Source organism: Notechis scutatus, chromosome 1, assembly GCF_049901735.1.
Source record: "Notechis scutatus isolate UNSWTSFEM ecotype Mainland chromosome 1, rNotScu1.2, whole genome shotgun sequence".
In the NCBI taxonomy this organism is placed as follows: Eukaryota; Metazoa; Chordata; class Lepidosauria; order Squamata; family Elapidae; genus Notechis; species Notechis scutatus.
In genome coordinates this window covers 5,552,425-5,566,107 of record NC_142009.1, presented here as the reverse complement: position 1 = coordinate 5,566,107, position 13,683 = coordinate 5,552,425, and the positions used below count along the sequence as shown (strand labels likewise).

Below are 13,683 nucleotides of genomic sequence, written 5' to 3'. Positions count from 1 at the left end.
AGAGGCTGACTCTGTAAACCGCTTAGAGAGGGCTGCAAAGCACTGTGAAGCTGTATATAAGTCTAAGTGCCATTGCTATTTATGGTGAGTGGCCTTCCACTCCCAGAATTCCCCAGTCAGCGTGTTTTAAGAGGGATGGACTTCAATGCCCAGAATTCTCAGCAAACATGCTTTAAGATGCATGGACTTCCAACTCCCAGAATTCCCCAGCCAGCGTACTTTAAGATAGATCCGTTGATGGTGAACCTATGGCATGCGTGCCACACAGAGCCATTTGTGCTGGCACGTGAGCCGCAGGCAAACTTAACTCACTGCGCATGCGCGTGGCCCCACGGCTGATTTTCGGCTGGTTTGAAGCCTTTTTCGGCCTCCCAGAGGCTTGGAAAAAAAGCCCCTGCAGGCTTTGGAGGATGAATAGGCCCGTTTCGTCATTTCCTGTAATACAGAAGTGTTAAAACGGGCCTATTCGGCCCGCAGAGGCTTTTTCCAAGCCTCTGGGAGGCCGAAAAGGCCTCAAACCAGCCGTGAAGAGCAATGCAGGTAAAGGGGGGGGGGGCATGGGATTGCGCGTGCATGCACAGGAGGGTATGGGGGAGGCACACATTGCCTTCTGGGTGCTGGCACGCAAGCGCCAGAGCGCATGCAATTTTTGGCACAGGAGCCCAAAAAGGTTTGCCACCACTGAGATAGAGGGACCTCAAAGCCCAGAATTCCCCGGTCAGCACATTTTAAGACAGGTGGACTTCAACTCCCAGCATTCCCCCAACTAGCATGCTTGAAGATTGGTGGACTTCCATTCTCTTGCCAGGTGTGGAATTCTGGGAGTTGAAGTCCACCCATCTTTAAAATGCCAAGGTTGAGAAACGCTGATCAAGGCTATCAAGAGAGAGCAGATGGCTACAAGCCGCAACTTTAACCCTTTCTGAAGAGCACATCTTACCAAGTCATCCTCTACACCAGGGGTCCCCAACCACTGGTCCGCGGACCGGTACTGGTCCGTGGAACAAGTCCTACTGGGCCGCTGGTTTGCTGGCGCCGCCATCTTTTTGATGAAAAGTGCTTCCGGTGAGCTTTTCCGGGTGAAAGCTCACCGGAGCGCTTTCATCAAAAAGATGCGATCGTGAGCTTTCGGGTAGAAAGCTCACCGGAAGCTTTTCATCAAAAAGATGGCGCCAGCGCTTCGTGAGCTTTCCGGGTAGAAAGCCATTTCTACCTGGAAAAGCTCATGCGGCGCCTCTTTTATGATGACGTGCTCGGTGAGGTCACCGGAAGCACTTTTCATCAAAAAGATGGCGGGCGCCCAGCTGATGCCGGTACCGGGCAGGTTGGGGATCACTCCTCTACACCCCCAAACAGCCCCTCTGTTCCCCCTCTTTTCAATAAAGCTTTGAGCATTGCCCATTAGCCAGCTTTCAGGTCAAAGCTGGATTTTTTAACATAACACAGTCCAGGCTCCTGGAAGCCCTACCAATTTGTAAAAATATCTCATTTAAAAAATTATAAATGTTTCCATGTTATCAATAACGATGATAACCGCCCGCCCCCACCTTGCTTCAGATTTTGAAACCGCATGGTTTGGTTAGCTTTTTCCAATCAGGCGTTCTCACAATGGCCTTGGGCATCAATTCCCGTCCTTGGGAATTCTGGGAACTGACAATATCAATACATTCGGGAGGTGGCCCATGGGAGGAGATGAATTATGAGGCGAGCTGGCACAGGACAATTTTCAAAGCCAGTGTTGTGGTCCCGCCGGCAGCCTGCGGAGCTGCCAGAAGGCAAGAACCATTAAGACAAAAGGGGCGACTTGGGAGTAAGGCTTGGAGATGATTGGCCCCTCCCATAAGACATAAAGGAAGAGCAAAGGGACAGGAGCCTTTGCAGGAAGCAACTTTGTTCGTTCTGGTCGGTTTAAGATCTGAAGCTCCGTGTTTACTTTGTGCTCCGTTTGGCCTTGTACAACTAATTGGCAATTTAGTCATTGGCAGCATTTCAAGGGAAATAAAGGTGGGTGCTTATCAGCCTTATCCCGAAAGACTGGGGCGGACTTCTGTTGGACTATTCACAAAGTGTTTGGGATTCATTATGGGCTGTGAATGCATATAATTCACAGCCGTTGAAATAAAAAAAAGGGGGTTTGGGGAACAGCGTGTGATGGTTACTGTCTCAGAAAGCCTTGGTCAGAACAGCCAGACATACCATTATGACTGTGACACAAAGGTTTATTTTTTCCTTCAAAAGGCAACTGGATTTTCTTGTTTTCAGTCTAGTTGCCCCTTGAAAAAGCACTTTGGGGATAACCATGACCTGGATGACTGAGAATCTCCAGAGAAATTATGGCTGGGATTTCAACCTCAGTGGTTCCAAGTGCCCATATAGACATATAAACACTAAAAAAAGGAGAGTATTTGTAGCTCGGGGCTAAACTGTGGGGTCCTTGATGCTCCCTGAGCTTGGCTGTTTTTCTTGCAGACATCTCATGACCCAGCTAGGTAATGTCGTCAGTGCTAAAAGAGAGTGGGGATTGCTCTTATTTATGGCAAGCCAGTTGTACATAGGTTTTCTTGGTGGTTCTTTGATTAGGGGGGTCATTTACTGTCTATTTGTCTGAGTTTGTGAATGAATGAATGAATGAATGAATGAATGAATGAATGAATGAATGATTTATTGGCCAAGTGTGATTGGACCCACAAGGAATTTGTCTTTGGTGCAAATGCTCTCAGTGTACATAAAAGAAAAGATACATTTGTCAGAGTCAAGAATCATAAGGTACAACACTTAATGATAGTCATAGGGTACAACAGAATTGAATAGAAGGATATAGGAATAGAATTTAAATAGAATGGGATGGAACGGGATAGAGAATAGGATAGGATAGGATAGAGAATAGAATAGAATATAGGAATAGTATAGAATAGAATAAAGAATAGAATAGGAATAGAATAGAATAAAGAATAGAATAGAATAGAATAGAATAGAATAGAATAGAATAGAATAGAATAGAATTCTTTATTGGTCAAATGTGATTGAACACACAAGGAATTTGTCTTGGTGCAAATAGAACAGAACAGGAGAATAGAATAGAATAGGATAGGATAGGAAGAATAGAATAGAATAGAATAGAATAGAATAGAATAGGAGTAGAGTAGAGTACAATAGGAATAGGAAGAATAGAGCAGAACAGGAACAAAAACAAGAATTAGAACAGAACAGAACAGAATAGAATAGAATAGAATATAGAATTCTTTATTGGCCAAGTGTGACTGGACACACAAGGAATTTGTCTTTGGTGCAAATGCTCTCAGTGTTCATAAAAGAAAAGATACATTCGTCAAAGTCAAAAATCATCAGGTACAACACTTAATGATAGTCATAGGGTACAACAGAATTGAATAGAAGGATATAGGAATAGAATTTAAATAGAATGGGATGGAACGGGATAGAGAATAGGATAGGATAGGATAGGATAGAGAATAGAATAGAATAGAATATAGGAATAGTATAGAATAGAATAAAGAATAGAATAGGAATAGAATAGAATAAAGAATAGAATAGAATAGAATAGAATAGAATAGAATAGAATAGAATAGAATAGAATAGAATAGAATAGAATAGAATTCTTTATTGGTCAAATGTGATTGAACACACAAGGAATTTGTCTTGGTGCAAATGAGGGGAAAGTGATGTGGTTGGTTTTGGGGGATGACTCTCAGTGTGTGCAAATGCTCTCAGTGTACATAAAAGAAAAGATACATTTGTCAGAGTCAAGAATCATAAGGTACAACACTTAATGATAGTCATAGGGTACAACAGAATTGAATAGAAGGATATAGGAATAGAATTTAAATAGAATGGGATGGAACGGGATAGAGAATAGGATAGAATATAGAATAGAATAGAATATAGGAATAGTATAGAATAGAATAAAGAATAGAATAGGAATAGAATAGAATAAAGAATAGAATAGAATAGAATAGAATAGAATAGAATTCTTTATTGGTCAAATGTGATTGGGCACACAAGGAATTTGTCTTGGTGCAAATGCTCTCAGTGTACATAAAAATACATTCCTCAAGAGTCAAGAATTATAAGGTCCAACACTTCATGATAGTCATAGGATACAAATAAGTTGTGGTGCCTTGACTGAGGTAAACAGAGAGGAAACTCACTCGCTTCTAGCACTGATGATATTACCTAGTTTGATCATGAAATGTCGGCAAGAAAACGACCAAGCTTAGAGAGCACCCACGAGCCCACACATTCAGTTCCTTGTTTCCCTTCTTTATAGGGGAAGTGTAGGAGTTGACCAGGCTGAGACCGAGGGAGGGGTCGAGCGTGTCATTAGTCTTGAATCCCTTTGCGCTCACAAGAGATCTAAGTCCAGCGCACCTTGAATTCCATTGACTCTTATCTACCAATCTGTTTGACGATTAGCAGTTCAGGTTCTTGCAGTGAGCATTAACATGTAATCAAACTAGTCCTTAGAATTGCCTTGGTTCTTGCTTGATTGTACCTATAGAAGGTACAGTATATACCTATAAAGGTATCCTATGACTGTCCCTATCCCCCATTCCATGGGGAAGTTCGAAACAACCTGCAATATCCTCCTCTTTTTTTGTCCTTTTTCCACCTTACCTGTATCCATTGGTCGCTCGGTATTAAGGCTGTCAGTGCTGCCCTGGTAGAGTTGGCTGCTAAGGGCAGCCTTTGCTGGTTGATCTGACAGCTTGCTGGTACTTACAGACCTGTGAAAGGAATGGAGGATGTGGTCAGGATAGGCTGGGGTGGGTGGTGTGTTTCTCAACTGGAGATGTGAAAGTGCGAGAGGGATCCCAAGAGTCCTAGTGGACAATCATTTAAATACGAGCCAGCGATGTGTTGCAGCTGCCAGAAAGGCCAACACAGTTCTAGGCTGCAGAGGGATAGAATCAAGATCACATGAAGTGTTAATACCACTTTGGAAGGCTTTGTGAAGGCCACACTTGGAATATTTGCATCTAGTATTGATCGCCACGATGTAAAAAAGATGTTGAGGCTATGAAAAGAGTGCAGACAAGAGCAACAAAGGTGATTAGGGGACTGGATGCTACAACATGCGCGACTGCAAGAATTGGGTATGTCTAGCTTCATGAAAAGAAGGACTTGAGAGTGACATGATAGCAGGGTTGCAATATCTCAGGGGTTGCCACAAAGAAAGGGAGTCAAGCTATTGTCCAAAGCATCTGAGGGTGGGGCAAGAAGCAACAGATGGAAACTCATCAAGGAAAGAAGCAATCTAGAACTAAGGAAAAAAATACCTCCTGACAGTTAGAACAATTGATCAGTGGAACTACTTGCCTCCAGAAGTTGTAAATGCTCCAACACTGGAAGTTTTTAAGAAGAGATTGGATAACCATTTGTCTGAAATGGTGTATGGTCTCCTGCTTGGGCAGGGGATTGGACTAGAAGACCTCCAAGGTCCCTTCCAACTATTCTATTCTATTCTATTCTATTCTATTCTATTCTATTCTATTCTATTCTATTCTATCCTACTCTATTCTATATGTCTAGTACAAGGATCTCAAAAAATGGCAGCTTTAAGACTTGTGGACTTCAACTCTCAGAGTTCTGGGAGTTGAAGTCCACAAGTCTTAAAGTTTCCAAGGTTGGAGACCCCTGGCTTAGTGCTTCCTTCTTTTCTCAGAAAAGCTCCCAGAACCTTGAGGTTCTCCAGATGGGCAAAGACCCTGATATTCGTGTAATTAGGCTAATGTAGCAGAAGGAGAGGCATAAGCTGGAGGTGGAGTTAAAAGAGGGGTCAGCCCAGAATCCCTACATAGTCACCAAGTTCAACCCTGTCTTGAATTCCATTGACCCTGATCTAATGCCTAGCAGGGGGCTAAAGCCGTTAATTGAGAAGATTCCTACGCATAACCTTTTAAGCAATAAATTCGTTTAATTGGACCTTCACTTGTGGACCTGAATTTTTTTTTTTTTTTTGGGTACCTGACACCTAGTCATCTTCAAAGGATAACAACCCAGGAAGCCGTTACTTTGGGAAAAGGGGGGGGGTGGATGATAAGAGAACGACAGACACTTATTCTGTAAAACCTTCCCTGCAGGAGATGATTTTTACTAGGGAAAAAAAAAACGCAACGAGCAAAAGACCAAATCAAACCTTGGGTTTTTTTTTAATCTGTCCGTGGTGATAAGAAATGCAAAACACATTTTAAAAAGCACCACAGGGAAATCTTGCCAGGAAAAGGAGCTGGTTTATATTTCCAAGAAAGGCCGCCAGATGGGGGGGGGATTTGCTTTTGAGCGAGTTCTTTGAAACGAGGCGTGTCTACTGTCCCTCGTGCAGGAGGACTCTTTGCTTCCAGAAAACGGCTTTTATTTTGCTTTTAAGGGCTTCAAGGTTTAAGATTGGTGCAAGGGCAGCAGCTGGAACGAGCTAGAAGGCAGCTCTCTTATATATATAGCTCTTCCAATCGATGCTAAATGCTTCCAGGCCTGACCACCAATAAATAGGGTGTAAGGATTATAGCCGTTATAAAAATAACAACTTCCACTTATCCAAGACAAAACAAGAAAAAAAACAACAATCCCAGAATATTAAAACTCTTGTTATCATCTCAACACAAGAGGTAGCAGCCTCACTACATATGCGTTCCCAGGGCCCGCTGGAAGACAGTTTATCAGCCATCTTAAAAACCTAACTGATTATGTGCCATCAAGCAGCGGTCGACACAACTAACCTAGATAGACCCAAAGGTGCTTTTTTCCAAGAGGCAACTGGACTTTCTGGTTTTTTTTTCTTTAGAAGACGTTTCGCTTCTCACCCAAGAAGTTTCTTCGGCTCTGACCAGATGGTGAGGAATGGAGAGGTTTATATTCCTTGCAGACAGTGGGTCATTTGCAACCTTTAAAGAGGGTCATTGAGGCTACTTGGAGGTTTGTCTCTGTCCTCAGGGTCACCTGAAGAGTGCAAATGGGGGGTGGGGAGCTTTCTATAACACAGTCCTTTCAGCAGCTCCAAGAAGACTCCACACCCATTTGCACCACACAGGTGACCGAGGACAGAGACAAAACCTCCAAGTGGCCTCAACGGCTTTCAAAAAGGACGCAAATGACCCGCTGTCTGCAAGGAGTATAAATCCTTCCCTTCCCCACCATCAGGTCAGAGCTGAAGAAGCTTCTTGGATGGAAAGCGAAACATTTTCAAAGAAAAACCAGGAAGTCATAGCCGACTGGGTGGGTGTGGTCAGCTCGACACCACTCCCCAAACTGCTGGCATGTTTCCTTTTTGCATTGGGTAGACCGGGCCAAAGTGATGTGGGCCGGTCCCTCACATTTTCCAGGATGGCTTCGCGGGCCAGATACGAACACATCGCGGGCCAGATCCGGCCCGCGGGTCTTGCGTTTGACACCCCTGCTGTAGAATGTAGGCTGGGGATCAGTACCTGCCAAAGGCTGTCTTGCCGTGTTGTTCTCTTGGCTGCTTTTCACCACTCTGCGTGGCGTGGAAAGGTGTGAGCTCTCTGGCCTCCCCCAGGTCCTTCTGCTGAGGCAGCAAGAGGTCCGAGGGCGCCTGCCGACTGACCAGGCCCACCAAGTTGGAAGAGGCTTGGGTCTTGGGTATTTTGAAAGGTGCCGTCGCCTATTGGAAAATAATGAATAATAATGAATAATGAATAATAATGATGAATAATGAATAATAATAATAATAATAATAATAATAATAATAATAATAATAATAATAATAATAATAATAATAATAATAATAATAATAATAATAATATGTCATAACACAGTCGCTCAGATGGTCCACTGGAACTTGTATCACAACTACTGATCTGCCTGTAGCAAAGAACTGGTGGGATCATAAGCCTGAGAAAGTGGTCGAAAATGAGCATGCAAAACTACTGTGGGACTTCTGAATCCAGACTGATAAAAGTTTTAGAACACAATACCCCGGATATCACGATTGTGGAGAGGAAAAAAAGTGTGGATCGTCGACATTGCCATACCTGGTGACGGCAGAATCGACGAGAAAACTTGAAAAAGGTCACCAGATATCAGGACTTGAGAATCGAACTGCAGAGACTCTGGCATAAACCAGTGCAAGTGGTTCCAGTGGTACTTAGCACACTGGGTGCTGTGCCTATAGATCTCGGCAAGCACTTGAAAACAATTGGCGCAGGCAAGATCACCATTGGTCAGCTGCAGAAGGCCACCTTACTGGGATCTGCTCGCATAATCTGCCGATACATCACGCAGTCCTAAACACTTGGGAAGTGTTCAACTAGTGATTTGTGATACGAAATCCACCATAGTTATCTCGTTGGCTGTGTACTGTTGTTTTTTGTGTATAATATAATAAGTTATCTCAATTGTAATTGGAGCCCTTGGAGCAATACCTAAAGGGCTACCTCGCTATTTGGAAATTCTAAATTTATCAGACTTAAATGCCCTGATTTTACAAAAAAACCACCCTACTTGGAACCGCTTATATCCTCTGACGCTACCTGAACTGTTCCTAGGTTCCTTGGTTAGGACTCGAGCTGTTGAGCTGCCAACCAGCCCCAAAGGCTGTGAATCTCACTAAAGATTAAATAATAACAACAATAATAGTAATAATAATAGGCCACCTTAACTGAGATCTGCTCGCATAATCTGCCGATACATCATGCAGTCCTAAACTCTTGGGAAGTGTTCGACTAGTGATTTGTGATATGAAACCCAGCAGTTATCTCATTTGCTGTGTATACTGTCATTTTTGTGTAGAATAATAATAATAATAACAACAACAACAATAATAATTTCCTGAATTTTAAATTACAGATAGACCTCAATCTACAATCACAACGGAGCCCAAAATCCCCGTGGCTGAGCGAGACATTTTTTAAAAGTGAGTTTTGTTCCATTTTATGACTTTTCTTGCCACGGTTGTTGAGTGAAGTGTTGCTTTTAAGTTCGTCACACGGTTGTTTAAGGGTATCTGGATTTCCCGTGGGCTTGGCTGGTCAGAAGGTTGCGAAAAGACAACCACGCGACCCCCCCTGGACACGCTGCGACCATCATAAATATGAGCCAAGCATCCAGATTTTGATCGCATGACTGTGGAGGTGCTGCAATGGTCATGTGAGAAACGGTCGTAAGTCACTTTCCACAGCATCGCTGTAACTTCGAGGAGTCACTAAACAAACTGTTGTTAAGTTGAGGAATACCTGCAGTTAAGTGGGACTGGGGTCGCAGTCCTTTCCAAACTTTTTCAAAAGAAGAGCTGATAGTTATTTAGCTATCACCTAACCTCAGTTAGTTGGTGAAGAAGGTGCTGGCCTGTATCTCATGTAGACCTAGGTTTGGCTTATGGTCCTGTTGGAAGTTATCACCCTCCCCTCTGCTAGGAAAATGAAATATTTTAGGATATACTAAAAAGACAGAATATTTCCCCTAAAAAGAATAGAAACTCAGAAGCAGAAGCTCACCCCCCCCTCACCTTTGTTAATGGGTGGGCCATTAAGGCCTGGGCCAGAATATTCTACATAACAAAGGTAAAGCTATCATAGGAATTGCCCAAAGCCCTTTCAGTGCATCCAGCAAGGCTCAACCAAGCCTGGGACTCAGGACAGCCCCTGCACGGCCCCATGGGAGTCTGACAACCAATCAGAATACAAGCTCAAATTCAAATCCCAACGGAGGGTATATAAGGGACTCTCAGTATCTCAGCCCTCTCTTCTTTTCCTTCACCCAACATTTTTGAACCATATGATCGTTCCTTCCTTCTTTGGAGCTCCAAGCCACGTGGTCCTGGCTACCATTAAACCATCTTCCCAAACAGCCTCCGTGTTTCCAGTGTCTTTTTCCCCCACTTGGAACGGAACCCAGAAGGATAATTCTTCCAACAGTCACTTGTTCACATACTCATTGCTCTGGTCAACAGCCACACTCAATCCCTTCTGGAAGAGCACTGAAGAACAACCCGTTCTTTACAACAGACAAGAGATCCGGTGAATTTAAAAACTTTTGCTGATTACAACGGGTACAGTGTAACTGCGGAAACTGTGAGAGGGATCTTGGGGTCCTATTGGACAATCACTTAAATATGAGCCAGCCGTGTGCCGCAGCTGCCCAAAAAAGCCAACACACTTTTCAGGCTGCATTAACAAGAGGGACAGAATCAAGATGACGTGAAGTATTAATGCCACTATATAAGGCCTTGGTAAAGCCACACTTGGAATAATGGATCCAGTTTTGGTCACCACGATGTAAAAAAGATGTTGGGACTCTGGAAAGAGTGCAGAGAAGAGCAACAAAGAGGATTAGGGGACTGGAGGCCAAAACATATGAAGAACGGTTGCAGGAACTGGGTATGTCTGGTTTAATGAAAAGAAGAACCAGGGGAGACATGATAGCAATCTTCCAATATTTCAGGGGCTGCTCCAAAGAAAAGGGAGTCAAGCTATTCTCCAAAGCACCTGAAGGCAGTGTTGAGGTAATTCCCCGTTAGGAGAATGAGCGCATACAGGGAGATGTATTTGAGAGTAGCGTTTGAATAATACACATGCAGTACACAGATACACTGTACAGTAAAATGTAGGTTTTTACTTCCAGAAAGGTTTAAGCAAAGTTCAAAATAAGCAATCCAAAATCATTCACAGGTAAAATCAGTCAGTTTTCAATCCAGGGATAATCCAAATATCAAAGTCCAGTGTCAAAAAGCAGTTCAGTAACAGACTTACATTAAATCCAGTAATATCAGTCAATTAGAAGAAATGGAGGAACGGCAAAACTCTCCAACAGAAGGAAACAAACTTACTCAGACTTCTTCTGAGACTTAAGGCTAAGACAACCCAGGTTTCTGGCTTCATCTTATGGTCGTTTGAGTAACCACACCCAATTGCAGTTTTTAGCATGCTCTTAAAGAGACAGTATTAAAATGTCTATCCTGGTTTATATATTTCTAACCCAAATACCTGTTAGGTGACTTACATTCCTAACAGGCAGGAAAAGGAGCGGTGGGTGGAAACTAATCAAGGACAGAAGCAACCTAGATCTAAGGATAAATTTCCTGACAGTGAGAACAATTAACCAGTGGAACAGCTTGCCACCAGAAGTTGTGGGTGCTCCAACACAGGAGGCTTTCAAGAAGAGATTGGACGGCCACATGTCTGAAATGGTACAGGGTCTCCTACTGCAGAAGAGGGTTGGACTAGAAGACCTCTGAGGTCCTTTCCAACTCTGTTATTCTGTTTCGTTAGCTCTCGGTCCCACCTACACACACACACACACTCATCCCCACTTACCCACATCCTTCTCAATGAGGCTGCCAGGCAGAAGCCAGAGGGACAGAAGCTGCCAAGTCTGGATCCAAGGACCACTCCAAGGGTGGATGATCTTCCAAGACCCCTTTTGTCCAGTCCCCCAAAGTCCTTGCTTTGTTGGTTCTCAAGACCTTCCCCCTTTGTGGATTCCAAAAGTCTGGGAGGCATTGCTGGGATTTTGGGGAGGGGCTCCCCATGTGCTCAGGCTTCAATCCTCTTGTCTGGGTCAGGTGACTTTTCTCCCTTTGTTTCCTTAACGACTTGGTTCCTTTCTTATCTACCAACCCCCCCCTGAAGGGATCACTTAGACCAGATGCCTGGCTTCCTGCTTATCTGCCTCCTTCATCTTTAGGCATATGGCAGCTGCAGTCTAGTCTCCCAAGTGGAAACCAGGGGATGGCAAAAGAGTTTTTGTCCCGCTTTAGGTACAAAAAGGCCAATTGGGTGACTTACAGGTAACAGATAATCAGAGTTGGAAGGGACCCTATAGGTCATCTAGTCCAACCCCCCCCACCCAAGCAGGAGACCCTACGCCTGTTTCTGACAGATGGCAGTCCAGTCTCTTCTTGAAAGTCTCAAGTGATGGCGCTCCCACAACTTCTGAGGGCAACTTCTGTTCCATCAGTTGATTGTCCTCACTGTCAGAAAGTTTCTCCTTATTTCCAGGTTGAATCTCTCCTTGCTCAGTTTCCATTCATTATTCCTTGTCTGGCCTACAGGCACTTTGGAGAATAGCTTGACCCCCCTTCCTCCTCTCTGGGGCAGCCCCTCAAATATTGGAAGACCGCTCTCCTGTCTCCCCTGGTCCTTCTCTTCCCTAGACTAGCCAGGCCCAGTTCCTGCAACCGTTCATCGTGTGTTTTAGCCTCCAGTCCCCTAATCATCCTGGTTGCTCTTCTCTGCACTTTTTCTATAATCTCAACATCCTTTTTTATAGTGTGGTGACCAAAACTGGATGCAGTACTCTAGGTGTGGCCTTACTAAGGCTTTATAGAGTGGGATTCATACCTCACTTGACTTAGGGCCAATCACCAGGAAAAGATAAGTTTTGGGTCTACCTTAGGCATGAAGAAACCTGGGTTGGGTGACTTTGGGCCACTCACCTGGGAAATAGTGAGTTATTAGCTTCTTTCAGCTTTCAAGTGTTGGAAGTTATAACCCACCCCTCTGTTAGAAAAATGAAATAGGATATACTAAAAAAAGGCAGAATATTTCCCTTAAAAGAGAAGTAGAAATTCAGAGAGGAAGAAACTCAACCCCACCCCACCCCCGCTTTGCTAATGGCCCACTAAGGCCTGGGCCAGTCTATTCTTCATAACAAAGATCTACCTCCTTCAGGCAGACCCATAATAGCAGGGGTCTTCAAACTTGGCAGCTTTAAGACTTGTGGACTTCAACTCCCAGAATTCCTCCTCCGGTCATGTTAGCTCAGGAATTCTGGGAGTTGAAGTTCACAAGTCTTAAAACTTGCCAATATTTGAAGACCCTTGCATAATAGGAATCTCAAAGCCCTTTCATTACATCATCATCCAGCAAGACTCAACCACGCCTGGCACTCAGGACAGCCTACAGTTGCCTCTGCATGGCCCCATGGGAGTCTGACAACCAATCAGAATGCAAGCTCAAATTCAAATCCCAACATAGGGCATAAAACCCAGGGACTCTCAGCATCTCTTCCTTTTTTTTTCTGCTCAGAGCTCCAAGGCATGTGATCCTGTCCACCATTAAACCATCTTCTCAAGCAGTCACCGTGTTTCCAGTGTCGTTTCCCCCCACTTGGAACTAAACCCAGAAGGATAACTCTTCCAACACAAGATTAGAATGAGAATGATAGAATTGGAAGGGACTTTGGAGGTCTTCTAGTCCAGTGATCCCCAACCTTTTTGGCGTGGCCCGGTACCGGCATTGCTGGGCCGCCATCTTTTTGATGAAAAGGTGCTTCCGGTGACCTCACCGAAGCACTTTTCATCAAAAAAGATAAGCGGCATAAGCGCTCGGTGAGCTTTTCGGGTAGAAATGGCTTTCTACCCGGAAAAGCTCACGAAGCAAGCGCCGCCATCTTTTGATGAAAGCGTGCTTCGGTGAGCTTTCTACCCGGAAAAGCTCACCGGAAGCACTTTTCATCAAAAAAGACGGCGGCGCCCAGCAAGCTCAAGCCCGGTAGGACTTGTTCCGTGGACCGCACCAGTCCAGCGGACCGTGGTTGGGGACCCTGTTCTAGTCCAACCCCCTGCTCAAACAGGAGGCCCTATACCATTTCAGACAAGTGACCGTCCAATCTCTTCTTAAAAACCTCCAGTGATGGAGCACCCACAACTTCTGGTGGCAAGCTGTTCCCCTGGTTAATTGTCCTCACTGTCACTGTCCTTAATTCCAGGTT

General features: G+C 44.3%; 1 protein-coding gene across 2 annotated transcripts in view; it reads right to left on the bottom strand.

Annotated features, from left to right (window-relative positions):
* The window catches only part of ULK2 (unc-51 like autophagy activating kinase 2), a 141,681-nt gene that overhangs the window by 22,807 nt on the left and 105,191 nt on the right, over nt 1-13,683 (bottom strand). For both annotated transcript variants that reach the window (XR_015750289.1, XM_087969553.1), the window contains 2 exons: nt 7,440-7,636; nt 4,633-4,742 (listed from right to left, as the gene is read on the bottom strand). Coding sequence is in view for 1 of the 2 variants with exons in the window: in XM_087969553.1 (XP_087825679.1) it covers nt 4,633-4,742; nt 7,440-7,636 (307 nt within the window). In the remaining variant the exon portion in view is untranslated. The remainder of the gene's footprint in view (nt 1-4,632; nt 4,743-7,439; nt 7,637-13,683) is intronic.